Source organism: Chiloscyllium punctatum, chromosome 22 (genome assembly GCF_047496795.1).
Source record: "Chiloscyllium punctatum isolate Juve2018m chromosome 22, sChiPun1.3, whole genome shotgun sequence".
NCBI classification, from domain to species: domain Eukaryota; kingdom Metazoa; phylum Chordata; class Chondrichthyes; order Orectolobiformes; family Hemiscylliidae; genus Chiloscyllium; species Chiloscyllium punctatum.
Window position 1 is genome coordinate 62,740,725 of NC_092760.1, and position 25,664 is coordinate 62,766,388.

Genomic DNA, 25,664 nt, shown 5'->3' on the forward strand with positions numbered 1-25,664 from the left:
AAGGCGAGAGGGGAAAGATATAAAAGGGACCTAAGGAGTAACTTTTTTCACGCAGAGGGTAGTACGAGTATGGAATGAGCTGCCAGAGGATGTGTTTAATGACTGGTACAATTACAACATTTAAAAGGTATCTGGATGGGTATATGAATAGGAAGGGTTTGGAGGGATATGGGCCAGGTGCTGGCAAGTGGGACTGGATTTATCTAGAATGGACGAGTTGGACCGAAAGGTCTGTTTTTCCCTGCTGGGCATCTCTATGACTCTTTAAGAGCCGGGTTCAAGTCCCACCTGCGGCAGAGATCTGACACAGGGGAACAGGTTGATTGCAAAGTCTCAAACTGCAGAGGGCGACCGCGCGGTCAATTTGATCTGGTCTCCGAGTGACGGGAACGCGGGCTGCGCGATGAGTGTCAGGATTTTAGTCCTAATTCGCTGCTGTCTAGGGGCGGGGAATTCGGGTGCTCCCAGTTACCGAGAGTCTGGGAACTTCTTCAAAGTTTGCCTGGCGGAGGTGGGGGTCTGGTCCCGGGGGTCCGTTCGTGTCGAAATCGAAGCGGCTGGAGGGAGTCTGAGAAATCCTGCAGAGGAAAAGGGGGCGTGTGAGTGTGGATAAGTGTGAAGGGAGAGGAGGGGGACAGTTCTTGTTGAAGGAGAGCTGTCACATCCTGAGAGAGAGAGAGAGAGAGAGAGAGCGGTCTGGAGGCAGCCAAAAACAAAACCCCTGGGGTTCAGGGGCAGGAGAAACTGGCCGGACTGGGAGAGAGGATGGAGAATGAGGAGGAGGGCAAGTTGAGCGTGTGGCTGTGCCAGGAGGAGAAGCTGGTGTCGGGGCTCAGCCGGCGGACCACTTGCGCCGATGTCGTCGCCGCTGTGCTGGAGGAGAGCCGGCGGAGCGGGGCTCCGGCTCTGTCCGGGGACCCCTCCACCTACTGCCTGGTGGAGAAGTGGAGGGGCTTCGAGAGGACCCTGCCCGACAAGACCAGGATCCTGAGGTTGTGGAGCGCCTGGGGAGAGGAGAGGGAGCGGGTCACCTTCGTGCTGCTGAAGAGCCAGGCGGTGTCCGCGACGGGCAGCCCCCGCAGCGCCGAGGCCAAGGTGGTGCTCAGCTCCCAAGGGGGGGCCTCGGTGCGGGGCCCGGCCCGCCTCAGCCTGGCGCTGCTGCCCCAGCACAAGCAGAGGCGGGTGGTCCGCAAGGCCTTCCGCAAGCTGGCCAAGCTGAACCGGGCCAAGAGGAGGGCGGGCGGCCCGCCGGGGGCTGGAGCGGACACCATGGAGACCTTGGTCCACCTGGTCCTCTCCCAGGACCACACCCTCCGCCAGCAGCTGCACAGGATCCGGGAGCTGGACAGGGAGATCGAGCGCTACGAGAGCAGCATCCACCAGGACCGGGTCAGGAGGCACGGGGTCAACTACGTGCAGGACACCTACCTGCTGGAGCCCCCCGAGCGGGAGCTGGAGCTGGAGCTGGAGCTGGCCCCCGGCTCTTCCTCCTCCTCCTCCCTCCCGGAGCTCCCCCTCCTGCAGCGGGAACTCTCCCGGCGCCAGCAGCAGCTGCAGCGCCTCCGCCTGGAGCTGGAGCAGGAGCTGGAGCTGAGCAGCGGCCGGGGAGAGGGGCCCGGGGTGGGCCCCGGGGGGGAGGACCCCCCGCCACTGCTGCTGGAGCAGGAGCGGCTCCGCACCCAGCTCAGCGCCAGCCTCTACACCGGCCTGAGGCTGGACACCGAGCTGCAGCTGAGCAGCCAGCAGCTGGCCGCCAGCCAGAGGCTGTGCCAGCAGAAACACAGCGAGCTGCAGGGGCTGCTGGAGCAGCTCCACTCTCTGAGGCTGGACGGGGAGCAGGAGCCCGGGAGGACATGTGCCCAGGTCAGTGAGGCCCAGGAAACCCCCATTCTGGACAGAGGCAGCGCCTGGCTTGACCCCGGGGATGTGTCCAGCAGCTGCCAGGTCCCTGATGAAGACTCGGACACTGGTCTCAGCTCCATGAACAGTCAGGATTCCGACACCATCCCAGTTTCTGAGTCTCTGGTATAGCGCCTAAGGAAGCGGCGGGGAACAGGACCACAGTCTCAGGGAGAGCCAAGCTGTGAACACCGAATGATTCAAGGGGAAATTGATCCACATTACCTTCACCATGGGAGGATGCATTTTAAATGTTTACTTCCCCGAATAGAACGGCACTGTAATGAAACAAATTGTAATAAATATAATCATTTTTCGTTTGCAAATTGATGCTTGATGTTGACCAGGTATTCTTATACATATATGAGACGTGCCTAACGGTTAATGGTTAAAAACAGATTGAAGCAAATGTGATATAGCGGTAATATCACTGGGCTCGTAATCTTAAAACTCGGGCTAGTGTTCTGTGGGCATTAGTTCAAAACTCGCTATAGCAGATGGTGAAGATAAAAGCCCGTTCAGTTCTGGTTACCTGTCATCTTTATCACAGATTGGTTGTAGTAACCCTTAACCATGACATTGTTTTAAAGTCTTTCCACCGCGTTCAGGACATTAGTAAAATGTCCATTCTTTCCATCATCCGCTGTGGGATTTAGAATGATTTTCAATTCATACTGTTCACGCTCCTGTCATTTTAAGTGTTAGCTTTCGATATGTTTTTCAGTGAAAGCGACAGGAGCGTCTCACTCACTGGTCTGGGAATTCGATGGCGATCCCACCATTAACCCTTCAGTAGATAAAGGGGTTACAATCCCCCAAACATGTCTAGCTCAAAGTGTAAATCCTTACTCTTTTTAAAAAAAGGAGGCAGTAAGGGACAAAACACGGTTTCAAGGATGATACCGGAACAGAGAGGTTGGAGTTAGTAAAATAAGGAGGGACAGGCTGAGAGTCCAAGACCAGCAGACGCAGCTCAGTAAGATCATGGCTGATCTGATCATTCTCAACTCCAGTTTCCTGCCTTTTTCCAAAACCCTTTGGTTCACTTTCTAATTTAAAAAAAAACCTGTCTCAGCCTTCAACATAATTGAGGACCCAGCCTATATAATGCTTTGCAGCAACACTTCTACAAATTCACTATCCCTCTGGAGCTACCTCTTCATCCCTGCCTTGAATAAGCAACTCCTTACTCTGATTTGGTGCCCTCTGGTCCTAGATTCTCTCACAGAGGGAAACGACTTTTCTTGTTAAGAATATTGTATGTTTCAATAAAATCTCATTCTCCAATGCGTCGAGGCCCAACTAACTCAATGTTCTCTCGTAAGAAAATCCCCGCCACCCCCGCACCAGGATGAACCAAGTGAATCTTGTATGGAGTACCTCTAATGCAAAAATACCTTTCTTTCGATAAGGGCACCAAAAGTGTTCACAGTATAACCTAATGGTGATATTTACAATAAAGAACAACTTAAGGTCAATGCTACCAGTTGATTGAAAACCAAAAGTAGGAAAGAATGAATATGTGATAGCCACTAGTAAATCCCAATGGAAAATTCAGGGGGGAAAAATCCAGTCTAGAGAGTGGCAAGAACGTGAAGTGAACAGTGTAAGTATTTACGGGAGATTAAACAAACATGAGGGAGAAAGAAAAGGAATATTTTGATGGGGAGAAATGAAGATTTGAAAGCTCCTGCGAAAGTTTGGAGGGTTGGGCAGTTTCTGTGCTTTGTCAGCAGTTTCCAGTTCCACAAGAAACCGTGGGATGATGTAAAAGATACTGAATGCAGAGAAAAGATACAATGCATTAGATAATTAACATTGCCTTCTCTGTGTTAAACAGCTTGTGCATAATTCTCTAATTCTACCTTTGCCATTGGCTATTAGAATGTACAACTGGAGTTAATTATTTGTCCAACACATTGGAAATAGAAAAGTCTTTGCACTGTGTGTATAATTTTTAAAAGGTTGTGCCTTATATCTCCCCTCTTTAACTCAGAGTTGTGTGCTAAGCCCCACTTTAATGTGCACTGGAATAAAGGTCACATCTGGTGTTTTGTCTATAATAGCTTCTTGGGAATAGAAAATAAGGCAGTGGGACCTGGTCACAGCTGATACCTAAGGACAGCTGGGTACCGACAATTTAAGTGCATAGGAACAGAAGTGGTCCAAGCCTGTTCCTGTCTTTTGGGCCTTCTCATTAATGTGAGCATCCAATTTAATTGATGACTCAGTGAAGCTCAAAGAATTGCCTCTGCTACTTCTGTGCTCTGCATCTCAAAGCCTGTTTGTGACAATGAAAGCCACCGTTGGAAAAGTGAACTTGATAGGGATGGTTGGCAATGAGAGGAAACAGATTGCTGTTAGTTGGCAAAAGTACCAAAGATGGATTCAGGTGAACTTTCTTTTTACAGAGTGAGTTAGAATACCTGGAAGGTGCTGTATGAAAAGACAGTGGAAACATGTCAATGGTAACACTCAAAAGGGAATTGGATATATAGTTGAAAAGGGAAAAAACTGGGTTGGAGGAAATATAGGCAAATGGGAGTAATTCAGTAGCTGTATTGAAAGTGTGAGGAATAGCCCCTTCTGCACTGTAAGGTTCCATAAGTCATTGGTGCATTGGGCAGATAGTGAGGGACTCTCAAACCTATAAACAGGCAAGACATACAGGCTATTAGCTTGAAAATTGGTAAATGATGAGCACTGTTACCAACTGTTGTGTAGTAAAATAGTAAAATCCATCTATTCAAATGGAGTTATTGATCTCCTTTAGAATTTGCTGTACTTCTAAGCAATCTCTATACTCACCTCTGAGAGATGGTGGCAATTATCAATGCAAAACAAAACACCGCTTCCTTGTTGTTGAGAATCTATTAATGGCACTACAATAGAGCCAAAAGAAACATATGATGAGTTCAAAAATCACAATCTTAATTTATCACTAAATAACAATATCTGTTTGGCATGATTAATGTGGAGAAATTAAAAATATGTGGGTTTCTTTTCTGAGTGACATTAATAAAGCAGCTAAAGTGACTTTACTCTGCTACTGATTATGCTCTACATGGGTGGAAAATCTTGGCTAAATGATTGTACAGGACCAAAGCAAGCTCCTGTTTTTTGGATGTCATGTTAAGCTAAACTGTACTCCCATCTACCTCTTTAACTAAATGTAAAAAGTCCCAAAGAGGAATTTCTTCTGATTGCTGAGACCAGTACTTGTCCTTCAAAGTGTACAATAAAAAACAAAGTTATTTGGCTGCTATCACATTGTAGTCTGTGAAAGCTTATTGTATGTAATTGACGGTCTCAGCTGCCCCATTTATTAAATTGCAACAGTGACCACACTCCAAATGTACTTTTACTCACTGCAAAGTGCTTTGGAACAGCCCTGAGGATGTAAAGGATGTCTAGAAATGCAAAACTTATTTATACTTGACTTGGGAGTGCTTGCTATGAATTCCATTCCATGGCACCCATGCCCCTCTCTTCAAAATTACAAGCCTTTTTTTGAAGTTCTAATATTTACAAAACAGAAGTTGACAATCTGAAAAATGTGGTATTTGTAATGTTTGAGCGAGCCTGCAGATGTTACTGGAAGGTCTCTTCTACCCTGTTTTTGTGCTATAAAAATTAACTGAAGAAGCAATGCTGTGTTTTTGCTGCACTGACTATAGTTTGATATGACATTTTTATTTCAATCATTATGAGGAGGTGGGCACTGCTGACAAGGAGGTGGCACTTTATCGCACATCTTCTAGATACCCAGATATAATGGTGGTAAGGCATATACTCAAACAGCTGGTGATGGTTTAATTCAGTTGAGGGGTTTACCTGGTCACTTCAGAGGGTAGTCCTGAATTAGTCAGATTGATGGCTGGGCTGGAGTATTATATAGACCCTGACCAGGAAAGGGCAGCAGGTTTAAAGGGCATTGGTGAACCAGCCAGTTTTACTGATTTCAGTATTTTGCTTCTAGATTGGAGAGAAAGAGACACAATTCAAATTCTGACTGCAATGTTGGTATTTGAACTCATGTTGTCTGGATAAACCTCAATACCACAGGTTTGATTCTCAACCTGTGGGCGGCACGGTGGCACAGTGGTTAGCACTGCTGCCTCACAGCGCCTGAGACCCGGGTCAATTCCCGCCTCAGGCGACTGACTGTGTGGAGTTTGCACGTTCTCCCCGTGTCTGCGTGGGTTTCCTCCGGGTGCTCCGGTTTCCTCCCACACTCCAAAGATGTGCAGGCCAGGTGAATTGGCCATGCTAAATTGCCCATAGTGTTAGGTAAGGGGTAAATGGAGATGTAGGGGTATGGGTGGGTTACGCTTCGGCGGGGCGGTGTGGACTTGTTGGGCCGAAGGGCCTGTTTCCACACTGTAAGTAATCTAATCTAATCTAAACCACTCCACATGTTACTTATCTCTTCATTCTCTATCTGTTTTAATGATTTTGATGAAGGAATGAGAAGTTGTATAGTCAGTTTTGCAGATGACTATGTTACAGAGTGGTTGCAAGAGGGACCCAGTCAGGTTAAGGGAGGCAACTGAATAGTAACAGAGGGAATTTTATGTGGGGAAATATGAGATCACTTACTTTGGATCTGAGGAAGAGAAATCAAACTTTTCTTTGAGGGTGAGAGATTTGGAGATTGTAAAAGAGCAAAGGGAATTCACAAAAAGCCAGAAAACGGATTTAAAAATAAAACAAAACTTAATTGGTAGAGTGTAATCTTGAGGGTTGGAAGGGATGTCTAAGATTGTCCAGTGTTTTGGGCCTTTGAGGGGGTGCAATGTGCATACTCCAGAGTAATGTCAGGTCTAAAAATGTTACATTATCAGAAGAGGTTGTGTTGACTTGACATTCCCCGAAATTTAGAAGTCTGCAACTGTCTTCCCCCAAAGTATTTTTTGGGTTGGGGCAGGTCGGTTGAAACTTTTAAGATAGAAATCAATAGATTTTCTTAGCTCCCAGTACTGAAACCATTATAGCGGAACTGGATGGAGTGGATGTCCAGGCTAATCCTAATCTGGTGTAAATTACTTCCCTGGTTTGAAAGGTAGTGAGAGAACTCTGACCTGTCTCTGTATGTTTGCTTCAGTTGAAAGATACAGAACATTCTCTATAAATTGCTTATGGAACTGTTTGCCTGACCTTGAGAGGCACTCCAGATGATTGTGAGGTGAGAGGCACATTGAAAGGCTTTTTGGTTTAGCTTAAAGTGTGCTGCAGCCCTTTGAACTTGGTGCTGCAGTGAAATTAAAACCTTGACAAGGCCAACTGATCTCTTTAGAGCAGAGCAGGGGAGATGCCATTGAAGCAAGTTCTGAATGGCTTTGATGGAGTAGATTAGGAGAAGTTGTTTCCACTGACATGAGATTCAGTAACCAGAGGGTGTCGATTTATAATAAGTGCCAAAAGAGCCAGGAGAGCTTTGTGTTACGCAGTAAGCCTCTGTGATCTTGAGTCTGAAATGGGGATGGAGCTGGAAACGGAATCCAGGGCCATCTATGAACATATTGGTAGTGGAGTAGGAGACAATTGACCAGTCCCTCTCCTGGTTCATTCCCCTGATAGTAACTTTCAAAGAAATAAATACTTGAAAAGGAAAAACAGGGAAAAGAGCAGGGGAGTAAAGTGCTCATATTGCTACCAAATCATAGGGCTGCTCTGTCAGAGCGCAGCAGGTCAGGCAGCATCCAAGGAGTAGGAGAATCAATGTTTCGGGCATCTCTGCATACCTCGACACGGTCCTGTCCCCCTTAGTCCAAGAACTCCCCACCTACGTTTGGGACACCACCCACTCCCTCCACCTCCTCCATGATTTTCGCTTCCCCGGCCCCCAACGCCTTATCTTCACCATGGACATCCAGTCCCTATACACCTCCATTCCCCCATCACGAAGGCCTCAAAGCCCTCCGCTTCTTCCTCTCCTGCCGACCCAACTATTACCCTTTCACTGACACCCTCCTTTGACTGACTGAACTGGTCCTCACTCTGAACAATTTCTCTTTCCAATCCTCCCACTTCCTCCAAATCAAAGGAGTAGCCATGGGCACCCGCATGGGCCCCAGCTATGCCTGCCTCTTCGTTGGATATGTGGAACAGTCCATCTTCTGCAGCTACACTGGCATCACTCCCCACCTTTACCTCCGCTACATCCATGACTGTATTGGCGCTACCTCGTGCTCCGACGAGGTGGTTGAACAGTTTATCCACTTTACTAACACCTTCCACCCCGACCTCAAATTTACCTGGACCATCTCAGACTCCTCCCTCCCCTTCCTAGACCTCTCCATTTTTATCTCAGGCAACTAGATTACACCTCCTCCCACCCTTCCCCCTGTAAAAACGCCATCCCATATCCCAATTCCTTCACCTCCGCCGCATCTGCTCCCAGGAGGACCAATTCCAATACTGAACAACCTAGATGGCCTCCTTCTTCAAAGACTGAAATTTCCCCCCAGACATGGTTGACAATACTCTCCACCGCATCTCCTCCACTTCCTGCTCCTCCACCCTTGAACTCCACCCCTCCAATCACCAGGACAGAACCCCACTCGTCCTCATCTACCACCCCACCAACCACCAGATACATTGTTTCATCCTTCGTCATTTTCGCCACCTCCAAACAGACCCCACCACAAGGATATATTTCCCTCCCCTCCCCTATCAGTGTTCCAGAAAGACCACTCCCTCCACGATTCCCTCATCAGGTCCACACCCCCCACCAACCCAACCTCCACTCCCAGCACCTTCCCCTGCAACCACAAGAAATGCAAAACTTGCACCCACGCCACCCCCCCCCCACCCCCCCCCCCAAGGCCCCATGGGATCCTTCCATATCTGTCACAAATTCACCTGTGCCTCCACACACATTACTTACTATATCCGCTGCACCCGACGTGGCCTCCTCTACACTGGGGAGACAGGCCCCAGTGTAGAACTTGCGGAACGTTTCAGAGAACACCTCTGGGATACCCGCACCAACCAACCCAACCGCCCCCTGGCTGAACACAACTGCCCCTCCCACTCCGCCAAGGACATGCAGGTCCTTGGCCTCCTCCATCGCCAGACCATGGCAACACGACACCTGGAGGAAGAGCACCTCATCTTCCACCTAGGAACCCTCCAACCACAAGGGATGAATGCAGATTTCTCCAGCTTCCTCATTTCCCCTCCCCCCACCTTATCTCAGTCCCAACCCTCGGACTCAGCACCGCCTTCTTGACCTGCAATCTTCTTACCGACCTCTCTGCCCCCACCCCCTCTCCGGCCTATCACCCTCACCTTAACCTCCTTCCACCTATCGCATTCCCAATGCCCTTCCCCCAAGTCCCTCCACCCTAACTTTTTTCTTAGCCTGCTTGGCACACCTTCCTCATTCCTGAAGAAGGCTTATGCCCGAAATGTCGATTCTCCTGCTCCTTGGATGCTGCCTGACCTGCTGCACTTTTCCAGCAACACATTTTTCAGCTCTGATCTCCAGCATCTACAGTCCTCACTTTCTGCTCTGTCAGAGCAAGGCAGGCAACTGATGGTGGCTTAACCTGAGCATCAACATACCTCAGGTGAGGGAAGAGGGTGAAAAGGAGGATCCATCATAGTAACGTTAGCCAAATGAACCCATCCTGTTGATGTTGCTCTCTATCACAAACCAGCTATCAGCCAACTGAGCTAAACTGACCCCTAAACAGGGCCGTGCAACTCTTTCAATAGCTTTTTGCAAAAGCCAGCACAAATATGGTGGGCCAAATAGCCTCCTTTGACAGTGGATGATTCTGTCAGAGTTATTTTCTAATCAATCTGTTCAAAGATGTTACTACACTCCTCCGGGGGAAGTGGGACAATCTCTGTCAGCCCAGAGATTGGGACACTACTACAAGAACCCCTGTAAGATTCTGTGAGATATTTTCTAATTAGCCAGTTCAGGGATATTATTATATACCTTTGGAGTAGGTGGGACTTGAACCTGAGCCTCCAGATTCCATGAAATGCTCTTCCACACAACTGAATGGCTATTCATTTTCATCACTAAATCACCTGTGATTAGTTTTCATCTATTAACCCCCCCCGTCAGTAAATCTGTGTTTTCCAGATATTAATTTACGTGCAAAGCCCATTAAGGGCAATACAAACCATCAAAGTTGAGGGAGGGGGAGAGTTCTAAATCAAACTGGTGTTGGAAGGGGATTTCACTGGGTCAATTAAATCAATCAAGTGAGGGGTGTAGTAACCCAGTTATTGAATCAGCAATCCAAATGTTGAGAGTTGAATCCCATGAGAAAATGCTGTTGAATTCTGTGATTCCATGATGTGGAATAGTCTGTAATGTGGCTCAAGGTTGTTTACATGGTGCCCAATTCCCAGGATGGGGAGACTTATTGACCATCTGGTTCTCTACTGAAGGAGCAGCTGGAAGGTGTTGGATCCAGTCCCTCATCCATCTGATCTCTGAAGGGTCCTAGTCAGGGTTTCTGTTCACACACCCCTTATCCCAAACACCCATCAGTCAGCGTCTTTTGGTGGCCTCCCTCGGTTTGCTATCCTGACTACAAGACCAGAATCAAATGAAACATTGTTTGCTGGTACAGAGGGAGAACATACATTTCTATAGTGCCTTTCACCAGGATATTGCCAATCCGTGATGGCTGTAATGCAGGTGAGGTGATTGCCAATTTGGACACAGCAAGATCCCACAAAGAGAAATGTGATAAAGGTTATATGGTGCAATGTTGATAATGTCACAGGATTAGCAATCGAGATGCCCAGGCTAATGTTCTGGGGACATGAGTTTGAGTCCCACCATGACAGAAGATGACATTTGAATGGAACCAAGGCAACCATGTAACCACTGCTAATTGTCAGTAAAAAAAAAAATCTGGTTAACTAATATGCTTTTAGGGGTGGAAATCTTCTGTTCTTTCTTGTTCTGGTCTACATGTGACTCCAGACCCACAGCAATGTGGTTAACTCTTAACAGCCCTCTGAAATGGCCTATCAAGCTACTAAACTATATCAAACTGCTACAAATCTGAAGAAAGGAATTAAACTGTACAGACCCAGCAATCATTCACCTAGACACTGGAAACAATAATGGCAAATAGACCTTACAACCCTGCAATCATCTCATTGCCAACTTCTAGGGGTTTGTACTGAAATTAGGGGAGTGGTCCCATAAAGTAGCCAAAGCATAGTCTGATGTTTTCTGGGTATGTTCTGCTCCTCTGGCAGGATAGGCCCATCAGAGGGGGGGGTGATATAGTAGTATACATTCAGAAGATGTTTCCATGAGTGAAGAAAAATCAGAGTTAATGTTTTGGGCCTGGTGACCCTTCCTCACAACACTGAGTTCTGAGCAAGAGTCATCAGAACCAAAACATTAATTCTGATTTCTCTGCCAGACCTGCTGTTTTAAAATCTGATTTACAGCATTCGCTGTTCTTTCAGTTTCTATGTTTCCATGCATGTCAAGTGGACGATTCACCTCAGCCTTCTCCTGAGGTGTTAAGCATCATGGCCTTTAACCAATTTGATTCACTCCAAGTGATATTGAGAAACTGCTGAAGACACTAGATACTGCAAAAGCTATGGACCACAGCACCATTCTGACAGTGGTAATGAAGACTTGAGCTGGCATTGCTCCTAACCAAACTGCTCCACTCCAGTTACAATGCAGGCATCTACCCAATAATGTGTAACATTGCTCAGGTATGTCCTGTGATACAACGTAGAGGCAATTCAGCTCCCAACCTCACCTTAGTCTTGTTCAAAACATGGACAAAACTTTTTGATTGGCACTCTGTCCACAATTTTCAATCTTTTCCTTTCACGATAGTGGAAATAATGTGTGCCGTCTGCAAGATGCACACCAATAACTCACTGAGGCTCCTATGTCAGTGCCTTCAAAACCTGTGGCTCTTAATAGCTAGAAGGGTAAGGGTTAAAACTGCATGGGAACACAACTACCTGCAAATTCCTTTGAATGATATTACCATTCGTTCACTGTTGTGAGGGTTTAATTTCTGGAACTCCTTCCCTGACAGCACTGTGGGGGTCTCTACACCCCAGGGATTGCAGCAGTTCAAGAAGGCAACTCACCACTCCATCTACTCAAGACTAATTAGGAATGGACAATAGGTGCTGTACTAACCAATGGTGTCCGTACTACATGAATGAATGAAAATAAAAGATCAGAATTTGTTTTATTGTTTTGAGGGGCACATCCCTATAATACAATTGTTGGGCTGTGCTGTAAACTTTGGGTAAGTCATGGGGTATGTTTCTGTTTCTTCAATTCCCCTCCTCACACCATTTGAGAACACATGTAAACTCTCCCTTCCTACTCTACATCCTCCCAGCTCCTTCACATCGTCTTCTCCCAGCCGTTTCCACAATGAGATGGCACACTTAGAAAATGTCCCACATGGGGAGTGTGGGGTATTTAATCTTTATAAATAGTCATAGACCAGTAAATGTCACTATTAGAATTGATTGACAGATCAAAACTTCGTACTAACTTGTTGATTTCAAATAGAATGCACCTCCTACAATATTAATTCTCTGTTCAATGTGAACAAAATCCCAATGAAGAGAATGGCCAATTTGCTTCCAAGTCTTGTGGTAGTGTCCCTATCTCTGCACTATGAAGTCCATTTTCAAGTCCTACCTGCTCTGGAGGTGTGCAATAATATCTGTAAACAGGATAATTAAAAATATAAAAACTGAAACGTATAAAACCGATTAAAAATATATACATCTCCCTACACCTATGGTGAATAGACTGATAGATGTTGCGCAGTTAGTTGGCCGTGGCTCAATTGGTAGCCATTCCTTCCTCAAACAGAAGGTTGTGGGTTCAATCTTCATTTCAGAAACTGGATTGTATAGTCGGAGGATAATATTTTGATGCATGACTAAGGGAATGGCATTTTCTGCCAAAACCTCTTTCAGATGAGCCTTCAGACTAAGGCATTGTCCATTTAAGGGAATGGTAAAGATCCCTTTGCACTATTTGGCCTTCTTAATCCAACTGGTCCTCATTACGATTCGTTGGCTCTGAAATGTGAGCAGTTTGACAGTTAGATTGGCTGTCTCCATTACAACAGTGAATCCATTGGAGCTGAAAGAAATGCACTTTTTTATGATACGTAGTTGATCTTTGATACAAAGTAATTGAAGCAAAGGAAGTAGGAGACAGTGTGAAATGGGCTATCTATCTCTATCACTCCTTTTGTTCCACTGTAACAGATCAATTTCAGCTCTGTTCTCTCCTTTTGTCCACGGTTGGCCAGAAAAATCAAATCACATACCTACATCTTCTTCTTGCAGGTGTTTGGTATACTATTTTAAACCATCTGGGGAAAATAGGAAGCAAATTAGGAATTAGGAAATTAAGAGTGCATCACAGGTTATTAAAAAATTGACATCAAATAATTTTTTTTGTAAAAAATAAAAAGAAAAAAATTGAGTTTTTTTTTTACAAAATTACAAAATTAATACAAAATAGTGTATCCACTTTACAGACACCAAATAATTTAAACATTGAAATTCCAAGTTGAAAAGGATCCAGTTACAATCAATTCACACCTTGGAATAATGTTCTACCCTCTGATCCAGTAAGAATGGAGCTGGTGACTAATCATTCTCTATCAATGAACTTATAAAGCCACTGGTATGGGTGAGGAAAATCCCCAGTGAGGGAAGTCTATGGGAACCATGGGTCCAAAGTCACCTGTATCTCGCAAACCAACATCCTGCTTTATGTTGCACGTTTCTTTTCTGAGCAAATCTCTCTATTTTGAGATTGAATAAATCAATACTCTCTGTTTTCTTGGCTCCTGTTCTGTAGTTTAACTATTTTCTCACAGAAATACTTTCACAGACTTATAGGGATAGTAGGAGGCCATTTAACCCATCAAGGTTCTCCATCAATCAGGTAAATAACGACTGATTGATATCTCAACTCCAACTATCTGCCTTACTTCTGCATCCCTCAGAACATATATTTTTGACAATTTCAGTTGGTCAGCAGCTTTTTGGGGAAGTACAATGCAGATTTTTCTGGTGCTAATGGTTAAATTACAAATAGGTAGATGCACAACACAGCTGCAGTATTTCCATACACTACCATGTGACCTTATTTCCCAGATACCAGGCGATACAGTGAGAGGTAAAAACAAAGCTTACCATTGCCTGTGTGGGGCAATTAGATTAGATTCCCTACAGTGTGGAAACAGGCCCTTCGGCCCAACAAGTCCACACTGACCCTCCAAAGTGTAACCCACCCAGACCCATTCCCCTACTCCTTACTAATGCACCTAACACTATGGGCAATTTAGCATGGCCAATTCACCTTGCCTGCGCATCTTTGGACTGTGGGAGGAAACTGGAGCAAACCCATGCCGACGCGGGGAGAACGTACAAACTCCACGCAGACAGTTGCCTGAGGCTGGAATTGAACCTGGGTCCATCGTGCTGCAAGGCAGCAGTGCTAACCACTGAGCCACCAGGCAATGGTGAGGACATCTTAACAGATACACATTAGCAACAAAATGTATCATCTACAAGATGTACCTAACAACTTGCCAAGGTTTCTTTGAAAATACCTTCGAAACTCACAATCTGTACCAACTAGAGGGCCACTGGGAACCTGGCAACATCACCACCCACAAGTTTCCCTCCAAAAGGCTCATCATCCTGGCTTGGAAATACACTACCATTTCTTCACTGTCAATAGGTCAAAATACTTGACCTCCCCCCCTCCCTCCCCCACAGCATTGTGGGTGTACTCCACCATTTTCTCTTCAGTGGTTCAAGAAGGTGGCTCACCATCACCTGCTAAAGGACAACTGCGGATAGGCAATAAATGCTGGTTTAATCATTAAAGCCCATAACCTGAGAATTAATTTAAAAAGCAGATGAAAAGAAGATGTTGATTTTGCTGAATGCTTATCTTTGATGCAAGCTACAAGCTCTTTTGATTGCACTTTGGAGCAATCTCCCACGCATCATTTCAAATTATTACAAGTCTAACCAAGTGGATGTCACTAATAATTGCATTAACAGCAATATGGTTTATTTGCACTGAGGGAGAAATAAAAAAGGAGGCAAATAAACCGATACATGATCACAGTCCAGATCAGTTACTGCAGGTTACAGTTTGTTTTCAAAAGAAGGAAGCAGTGAATGGAAGGTTAATTATATATTGATGAATAAAAGACATGACAGCCATTTATAGGCAATATAAATTTCTAGAGTGATTAATCTGTGTAAATTAAATTTGTAACTTATATTGTTAAACCAGAGAAAGCTGTTTTGCAGACTATTTATTCAGGATTGATGTCAAGTGCATGAGGTGATCAATTAAATACAAAGCAGCTTTTATTGCTAGGGCCTGTGAACACAGAGTCCCAATGGAATTTAAAGTCTATCCACTATTAACAGAGTTTGATATCAACAATTTACCTCTGCCAAATCTCATTGTGCATTGAACAAATATATGATATCAGTTCACTGTCTTTAAATTATATCCAAAGTTGTATCAATTTCATTGCATAAAAATGTGTATAAAAGGAAATCCTTGTATTTCTATAGCATCTTTCATAACCTCAGCTTGTCCCAAAGTTGTGAAGAAGGATCACTGGACTTGAAACATTAACTCTGCTTTTCTCTCCACAGATGCTGGCAGACCTGCTGAATTTCTCTGGCAATTTCTGTTTTCATTTCAGATTTCCAGTACTTGGAGTTCATTGTTTTGTCCAAGGAAATGAAGCTTGATTTATCAGTACCTTAAATGTTCACTGCCTCCACCACTGGTGCATAGTGTCAGCAGTAAGTACCAGCCACTGTAGTCAAGGCCTGGGAGATGATGGTACATATGGTGCTAATCACTAAACCCTTGGTCTCTGAAATGGCCTGTACTTGCTGGCTAAGGAGCCTGCCAATCTGGATGGCGAGTGTCCCAAGCAGTCAACCTGACAGGTAGATCATCGTGGTTGATGGATTGCTCAGCCGAAATCTTTTGTTTCTCTGAATGATTGCATTCATAGGCCAAACACAAACCAGATTCCCCAATCTCTTCTTTGCTCACACTGTGAGCCTTGTGGGCGGCTGCTTTCTTCACTCTTTGAACCTGACTAGAGGTTGCCAGAGCAGAAGGTAAACTAAGGCTTCTATGTTAAGTTTACTTTGACAAATCCCTTTCTCTCTTCCTGCCTCTCCTTGGTCTCTCAATGGTGGGGTGGCTTTGGCTTTTCCTGTGCGGTAGTGAGTGTGAGAGTGATTCTGGGCACCTGAAAGATACAAGGGGGATGTTTGATGCAGAAGGTGGTGAGGGATAAGGGGCTTAGAAATATGAGAAGGACTAAGACCTTAGGTTCTTTCCCTGGCTGTAGAATAAGGTAGCAGCTATGAGTAGGTAATGACATCACAGACAGTGGTATTAATCAGGACTTATTCCAACATTGTCATGCTGGGATCTCCCCCTGCACTCTATATAATGTAGTTTTGATAAGCACACTTTCAACATCTTCAAGGTATACTGCAGCACCTCATGAAGTCTCCTGAAACAACACCTTACAATCCTGCGACCTCTGCTATCCAGAAGAAGAAGGAAATAGGAACACTACCCAGGCCCTCCCACATCATGCAGCCATCTACTACAAGCCCACCCACACCCACAGCCATCTACTACAAGCCCTATTACGAGCCCACCGACTCCCACAGCTACCTAGACTACACCTCCTCCCACCATACCTCCTGCAGAAACACCATCCCTTATTCCGAATTCCTCCGCCTCCACCGCATCTGTTCCCAGGATGACCATTTCTACCTTAGAAAATCCCAGATGGTCTCCTTTTCCCAAAACCGCGATTTCCCTTCCCATGTGGTCGACAATGCCCTCTAGTGCATCTCCTCCACTTCCTGCACCTCCGCCCTTGAACCCCAGTCCTCCAACTGCAACAAGAACCCCCTCCCCCACCACCCCGATCCTCCCCTCCAACCCACCAACCTCTGCATACCTCGCATCATTCTCCGTCACTTCTGCCACCTACAAACAGACCCCACCACCAGATATATTTTTCCATCCCCTCCCTTATCAGCATTCTGGAGAGATCATTCCCTCCATGGCTCCCTTGTCAGTTCCATGCTACCATCCCACCCCCCACCAGCACACACCTTACTCCCTTCCCCTGCCACTGCAGGAAGTACAAAGCCTGTGCCCACACCACTCCCCTCACCTCCATCCAAGGCCCCAAAGGATCCTTCCACATCCAACAGAAATTTACCGGTCCCTCCACCAATGCCATCTACTGTATCTGTTGCCCCCGATGTGGTCTCATCTACATCGGGGAGACAAGAAGTCTACTTGCGGATTGTTTCAGAGAACATCTCTGGGACACCCGCACCCACCAACCCTACCGCCCCGTGGCTGAACATTTCAACTCCCCCTCCCACACCGTCAAGGACATGGAGGTCTTGGGCCTCCTCCATTGCCAAACCCTTACCACCTGATACCTCAAGGAAGAATGCCTCATATTCCGCTTTGGGACCCTGCAACCACACGGGATCAATGTGGATTTCAGCAATTTCCTCATTTCCTTTCCCCCCCTCCATCCCAGTCCCAAACGTCCAACTTGGCACCGTCTGCCTGACCTGTCCATCACCTTCCCATCTATCCACTCCACCCTCCTCTCTCACCTATCACCTTTAGATTAGATTAGATTACTTACAGTGTGGAAACAGGCCCTTCGGCCCAACAAGTCCACATCACCCCGCTGAAGCGCAACCCATCCATACCCCTACATTTACCCCTTACCTAACACTACGGGCAACTTAGCATGGCCAATTCACCTGACCTGCACATCTTTGGACTGTCGGAGGAAACTGGAGCACCCGGAGGAAACCCACACAGTCAGTCGCCTGAGGCGGGAATTGAACCCAGGTCTCTGGCCCTGTGAGGCAGCGGTGCTAACCACTGTGTCACCGTGCCGCCCACCTTCTCCCTCACCTTCATCCATCTACCTCATTCCCAGCTACCTTCCCCCCCAACCCCACTGCCACCCTTTTATCTCTCAGCCCCCAGCACACAAGCCTCATTCCTGATGAAGGGCTTATGCCCGAAATGTTGATTCTCCAGCTCCTCGGATGCTGACTGACCTGCTGTGCTTTTCCAGCACCACACTCTTGACCCCCTTCCACATTATGTACTATCTCGACTTGGAAATAGGTCACTGTGTCATTATTTTTATTTGGTCAAAAAACCTGGAACTTCCTCCCTGACAGTAATGTGAATGTATTGTGTCACTTGGATTGCATCACTTCAAGAAGGTAACTCAATGCCTTCTCATTTTATTTGGGAATGGGCAATAAATTCTGACCTTGCCAATGATGCACATATTCTGAAATAAAAAATAAAGTTTTAAAAGGCTGGCATAGATATAAAGAGCTCAATAGCCTTCTCTGTGTCACATCAAACTATGACCTATTTGTTTCGTGTCTTTTCAATTCCTATACATGTTAAGCTGTTGAGTAAGACATCAATAAAAAATTAACAGCATTACAAAACACAATAACATCACAATGTATCATTGCAAGGAATAGAACTACAAATTACCAACTTTATCTTGAAATCCCTTCATAGTGTCTTTTCTCTACCTTGTTATCCAGCCTTACAAGCCCTCAAGATCTATACTCTTGCAATTACAAACTTTACGCATTCCCAATTTTCATTACCCACCATTAGCAATGGTTCCTTCATCTTTATGAACACAACCTCAGGAATTCCCTCCTGCGTCCTCTTTTTCCTTCCTTAAACTGCTCCTTAGAGCCTACCACCTTGAACAAGATTTTAATCATTTGCTCTGTATTAAATTTTGTTTTATTTTGTTCCTGTGCAACACCTTTGCATGATTTTTTTCATCATTAAAGGTGCTGTATGAATGCAAGGATCTCTCAAGTGTTGCTTGTTTGTATTGAGAGCTGCTGGAATGGACACAATGAGAAATCAAGAAATAGATGAGCGAGTGGAGTTATGTGAGTAGAGATACAATAAATAGATTGAAAATAATAAATAATTTTTTTAAATTGCAAAACTATACTTCATTCATGGAAAGAAATCTTTGTGTACGTACACAGTTCATGAAGCAGTTCAGACCTATACTTCCTTTACTTATAGAGAAGAAAACCAACATTGGGGTTCAGCTTTCGCCATATTTATCATTTAACTCTTGGCATTTAGCTGAGGCATCAGGGAGGGTCCAGTTACTGGATGGATTCCTGTTATGTTTTGCCAGAAGCACCTTATACGGTGGTCTACCCCATGTGCCTTGGTGACACCTGCTCCAAGCTTTAGTGCATCCCTCAGCATGTAGTATTCGACCTTGGAATGTTCCAGTCTACAACACACATTCGCGGTCAAATTGTTTGCCTGGAAGACCAATAAATTTCAGACAGACCAAAGAGCATCTTTCACTGAGTGGATCGTCCTCCAGGCACACTTGATGTTTGTCTTGGTGTGCATCCCAGCCCATAGAACACAGAGTTTCCAAATCATGGAGCTGCTCAGGACGATCCTGGACAAAGCCATTGCATCTCTCTCCAGATTTTCTTTGCATAGGCATATCCCACAAGGAAGCCATAGAATCATAGAATCCCTACAGTGTGGAAACAGATGCTTCAGCCCAACACATCCACACCGACCCTCCAAAGAGTATCCCACCCAGACCTGTTCCCCAACCCTATTATTCTACATTTATCCCAGCTAATGCACCTAACCTATCCATCCCTGAACACCATGGGCAATTTAGCATGGTTAATTCACCTAAACTGCACATCTTTGGATTGTGGGAGGAAACCAGAGCAAACCCAGGGAGACAGACACAGGGAGAATGTGCAAACTTCACACAGACAGTCGCCTGAGGCTGGAATTGAACCTGGGTCCCTGGCACTTTGAGGCAACAGTGCTAACCACTGAGCTACCATGCAGTCTTGTTTCCCTTCCATCTTCTCCCCTGCACCCCCCATCCCCCCACTCACCCCCCCCCCCCCCCCCCCTACCGGCTCCAATAGCCGCTTTGAGGGCAACGTGTGGTGGTGCAGAGAATCTGGGCATATGTGAAAGTTTTCGCAGATAGTGCCCCTCTCACCACCAGCATCTGAAAAAAAAGCTTGCTCAATCAAACCTGGCAGAACTGGCCATGCCCCTTTTATTGTACAAGTGTTTAAAAAAAAATTTAATACCTTCCTCAAGGAGACATTTCCAGACATACTGGAACTTCTGCCTTTACTCTGGGAAAACAAAACAAGCACAACATAACCTTGTTAAAGGAGCAGCATCATCACAATGGGGCAATGAAGATTAGAAATATGAATGTGTGGCTCAAAAACTGTAATGGGAAATGTGGGTTCTGATTTATCAAGTACTGACAGTACTGGAAAACATGGGGCAGTACCACTGGGACAGATTTCAACTGAACTGTTCTGAAGCTGGTGTTCTTACAAGTTGCATAATGAAGAGGATAGAGAAGACCTTAAAGGAAAGAAAAAGGGGAAGATTGAATAAGTTAATGAGAAACGACAAGTCAATAGATTAAGGTAGCAATAAAATGAATGGTAATTACAGTATGGCAGAGAGGGCCAGGGATTGCAAACTTAAGAGTATGCCAGCAGATAAGGCCAGAGCTTACAGAAACAGTAAAAAAAAACTAGCGTAGGGGCTTTGTATCTGAATTCCCACAATATTTACAATGAAACAAGTGAATTGTGATCTCAAATAGAAATTCATATGCATGGTGACAGCTATTGAAGACATGTTGAAGATATAGAATTGGATAAGGGGGAACTATGAAACAATAACAGGCAGAAAATTTAGATAGATGTTATTTATAAGCCTCAAACAGCACCAGTAATGTAAATTTTGGTATAAATTAGAAAATTAGAGGTGTGTGTAACAGGATAATAAAGTAATCATGAGGAATTTTTGACTGCATGTAGCCTGGATAAATCCAAGGATATCAATGTTGTGGAGGATGAATGCTTACAATATATGGTTTTCAGAGCTGCATATTGGTAACATACTAGGGAATGGGGTAATTTACATTTACAATTGTGTGATGAGGAAAGGCTAATTAATGATCTGGTTGCAAAGAATTTTGTAGGAATAAGTGACCACAGGATGTTTGTGTTTTATATTAAGTTTGAAAGTGGTGCACGTCAATATGAAACTAATATCTTAACTCAAAACAAAGAAAACTATGAGACTTTGAATGGATAATTGGCTTTGGTAGATTAGAAAGCCACACTAAAAGATATAACAGTAAATATGGTAATGGCTAATACTTAAAGAACTACTATATAGTTTAACATCTTTCTTTAATACAGAAAAAAACCCAGTGAGAACGTATTCCAAATATGGCAAATGGAATAAATCATAAATTGTACTAAATCAGGGAAAAGGCCAATAGAATTGTCAAAACAAAAGGGAGGATTTTAGGACTCTACAGAATAGAACCAAGAAAAAGATTCAGAAAGGAAAGCAGAATCTGACAGTAAACATAAAAAATAGACAGAAGGAGCTTCTTTTGGTATCTGCCACACTTGATGTGCTGTGTGTAATAATGGTATCTTTACATAATGAAGGGCATACTTCTCATAGAGTGAGTACAACAATGTTTCACCAAACTAAATCCTGAAATGGACAGACTGTCCTGTAGAAAACAGGAAATAAACTAGACTGATATTCTCTGAAGTTTAGAAGAGTGAGAGGTGATCTCATTGAGACATACAAAGTGTTGACTGGGATCAACAGGATAAAGGCAGGAAAGGTGCCATTGGCAGAAATTTTCCTGGCCTCTCTAACCACAGGATTATTCCCAGGGACTGGAAGATTATGAATGTGATGCTGTTGTTTAAGAAAGGAGTAAAGATAAACTTGTAAACTACAGATTTCCTGTTGTGGCTGTACAGGACTACTTTTGGAATATTGCATTCAATTCTGGTCTCTCTGCTATAGGAAATATGTCATGAAACTTGCAAGGTTTCAGAAAGGATTTCCAAGGATGTTACCAGGGTTGGAGGGTTTGAGCTACAGGGAGAGGCTGAATAGGCTGGGACTATTTTCCCTGGAGTGTTGGAGGCTGAGGGTTGACCTTATAGAAGTTTATAAAGTCATGAGGGGCATGGATAGGGTGAATAGTCAATGTCTTTTCCTCAGGGTAGGGGAGTCCAAAACTAGAGGGCATAGGTTTAAGGTGAGAAGAAAATATTTAAAAGGGACCTAAGGGGTAACGTTTTTTGCACAGACGGTGGTGCGTATAAGAAATGATTTGCCAGAGGAAGTGGTGGAGGCTAGTACAATTACACCATTTAAAAGGCATCTGGATAGAAGAGTTCTTATGAATAGGAAGGTTTTAGAGGAATATGGGCCCTATGCTGACGTATGTGACTAGATTAAGTTAGGATATCTGGTTGGCATGGACGAGTTGGACTGAAAGATCTGTTTCTACGCTGTACAAACTCTATCTGTCAGTTTGATGTCAATAGTGGGAAAATTGATGGAAGACATAACATGAGATAAGGTAAATATACACTTAAAGAAAAATAAATTAATATAGGCTGTTAACTTAATTTTTTTCAAGGGCAGGCCATATTTGACTAACTCGAGGGACTTCTTGGACAAGGTGCCATAGGTAGCAGATGGGGTAGTGCTGTGGATGTTTTATATTTTTCTTTATTCATTCATGGTATAAGGACATAACTGGCTAGGCTAGGATTTATCGTATGTCCCTAATTGCCCAGAGGGGAGTTAAGAGTCAACCACATTGCTATGGTCTAGAGTCACATGTAGACCAGAGCTGAAAATGTGTTGCTGGAAAAGCGCAGCAGGTCAGGCAGCATCCAAGGAGCAGGAGAATCGACGTTTCGGGGCAGTGCATCTGATCTAACAATGTCTGAATGTTAAAATTCTTTTCTTCTAATCACTGAATCACCTTGCATTTACCCCATTTCAGTTATCTCCTTCGGCCCCACAATGATTCAAAATCTCTGTGTTGCTGAAATTCTGAGCACATTGACCTCATTTGACTCACTCTATCACTGCCTTGGCCCAATCTGTAGAATTCTCTTCTTCAATCTCTCTTTCTCATGTAAGGTGCCTCTTAAAACCTTTCGCTTTGCCAAGGTACTGATCAGCTGCCTTAATATCTCCTCCTGTGACTCAGGGTCAAAGGTTACCAGACTGCTGACAGGTGGAACAATGTGGGGAGCTTCCCTGTATTAAAGGTGCCGTATAAATGCAGATTGTTGTGGTTGGTTTTGCCAACTAGTACGGCTAAAGTTAGTCACTGGGTTAATCATGTGACACGGTAAGATACAGACTAAATGAAGTGATTGATCATAGAACAAAACAAACGTCTGATGCAAATTTAATGGTTTAGTCTAAGAAATGTGGCTTTGGGCAGGTCAGTGAAATATAGATTGGTTATCTCGAACAAGGAGCAGGGACAATGCAGTTCCCCTTGGGCGAGGAACGGATAAATCAGAAGGCAAGCCAAGCTAAGAAGGTATTGCAGATCTCCTAGCAACCAATTAGAGAGTAGCCCGGCCTGGTCATACTCGCACAACACCCCACACACTCCTGTGCCACAAACACTGAAAAGCAGCTAACAGGTTGAGTGGCTCTGCTCTAAGGGCAGGAACCACTAGTCAGGTATCAATATTTTTTGATTCACTGCATCATTAACCCAAGATCTAAACAGATTCATTTAACTGACCCAGCGCCATAATTTTTGCAGTTGTAATTAAAACCGAAGACTGGTTAGCTAAAGAACAAAGAAAATTTACAGCCCAGGAACAGGCCCTTCAGCCCTCCAAACCTGAGCTGATCCAAATGTACTGTTAAAACTATCGGTCAATTCCTAAGCATCTGTATCCCTCTGCTCCTCACCTACTCATGCATCTGTCCAGACGCATCTTAAATGAATCTACCGTGCCTGCCTCTACCACCTTTGCTGGCAACGCATTCCATAGCCCACTGCCCTCTGTGTGAAGTACTTGCCGCATGTATCCCCCTTAAACTTTCCATCTCTCACCTCAAAAGCATGACCTCTCGTTATTGAATTATTCACCCTGGGAAAAAGCTTGTCTCTATCCATCCTGTCTATACCCTTCATGATGTTGTAAACCTCAATCAGGTCCCCCCTCAGTCTCCTTTTTTCTAGTGAAAATAAACCTAACCCACTAAACCTCTCTTCATAGCTAGCACCTTCCATACCATAGCTTTGGCAGAATGTGCGATTGAGTAATTTCAACTGAGTCAAATCTCTGTTTCTTGTCTTTGCTTGGAGCTGGCAGATCTTCAAGTCTATGTCAGAACAAAAGAAGAGCAAATGCCTTTCCTCAGTACCCAGTCTAAAGAAAGCTCATTAAAACAGTGGCCAGTGTCATTGCCTATGACTGGTGCTGTGCTAATTAGTCTGATGTCTGTATTTTACCGAGAAAGTAGTTTTGGAGTATGAACAGATTCAAATTGCTCCCATTCCAGTTTTGGTCATTAGCTTTCCTTTGTCTTTAAACCTCACGTGTCAGATATATCCCAATAGAGTTGCCAACTCTCCAGGATTTCCCTGGAGTCTCTGGGAATTAAAGATTAACCCCTAGGAGCAAAGCCCGGAAGAAATAACAGGAGACAATTAAAACTAATTGTGTTCTTTTGATTGTCTTGTCACACTTCACTTTATAATTCCAAAAAATGTCAACTCTAGTGAAGTGAGCGAAAAGCTATTGGACTGACAGTCAGGCATCATTCAATTAAGCAGTGAATAGTTTAGTCACTTTCAGATTGTCTGTTTGTGGGTTGCCAGGAATGGCAAGGACTGCTACATCACATGGCCAATGGCACAAGCCCTGAGAGGTGTGACTGCTGGAGGTCTCCAGGATTATGCCCAATTAAAGATGGCAACCACCAGGTCCTCCCTGTATGGGAATACTTTGATATTTCTGCAATATGAGCTTTGAGAAAGTTGCAAAGATGTTTACGTTGCTTCCATCTTCTGCTTCTTCCCAAGCTTTTCCTGAACCTGTTTGTTATAGAGGATTTACCCGGTCAAGATCAGGAACTCAGAGGTCTGTAATTTCAAAATATTCCTTTGTGAAGAATTTGGTCCCTCCAATTCATGCTCCCAGGACTACTTGCAGAATATGGTGCACTCCTTGGACCCTGCTGAAAATGGAGATGCACTCTTGGACAATGCTGCCACATCCTGCAGGGCCATTCTGAGTGTTGCAGGAATCCAAAACCATCTCTCCTGATTACCTCCCCACTTATGTACTCACCTATTCTAACCTCCTAATACACTGACCCCTAGTGCTTGGCATTAGACATACTATGAACCCTGAGGAATTGCTTGGTGGACTCTTTCCCAGCTCACTAAAATTTGTTCTTTCTGCTTACGTCACTGGTATTCAGACCAACCTGTTGTATGAATGAATGAGGGAATGTGAATTGGCTCGCCTCTTTTTAAACATCTAACCCTTCTCCAGTTGGCGGCAACAAAGCTTATATATCTTTTTATCACAATCAAATATTATTTTAATTAAAACGTCATTCACTAATTCAAAATTAAGGAGACAATTGTAAGATTTTCTTGAGTAAAGAAAGTGGAACCTTTATTCCTTAGTAAGCACCGGAAAAGATAGTAAAATGTAGCATCAAACACGCATAAGCATATTGAGAGGAGAATGTCCAATACAGACAGGAAGAT

The 25,664-nt window shown here is 44.5% G+C and overlaps 1 protein-coding gene across 1 annotated transcript; it reads left to right on the forward strand.

Moving 5' to 3' along the window:
* Positions 1-387: 387 nt before the first annotated feature.
* On the forward strand, positions 388-5,164 carry rassf10a (Ras association domain family member 10a). Its single transcript, XM_072592500.1, has one exon. The coding sequence runs from the start codon at positions 766-768 to the stop codon at positions 2,029-2,031; it is 1,266 nt and encodes a 421-aa protein (XP_072448601.1). The 5' UTR covers positions 388-765; the 3' UTR covers positions 2,032-5,164.
* The last annotated feature ends 20,500 nt before the right edge of the window (positions 5,165-25,664 follow it).

What these genes read in the sequence shown, in the direction of transcription:
- rassf10a (XM_072592500.1), top strand. Translation starts at nt 766, where the DNA reads ATGGAGAATGAGGAGGAGGGCAAGTTGAGCGTGTGGCTGTGCCAGGAG.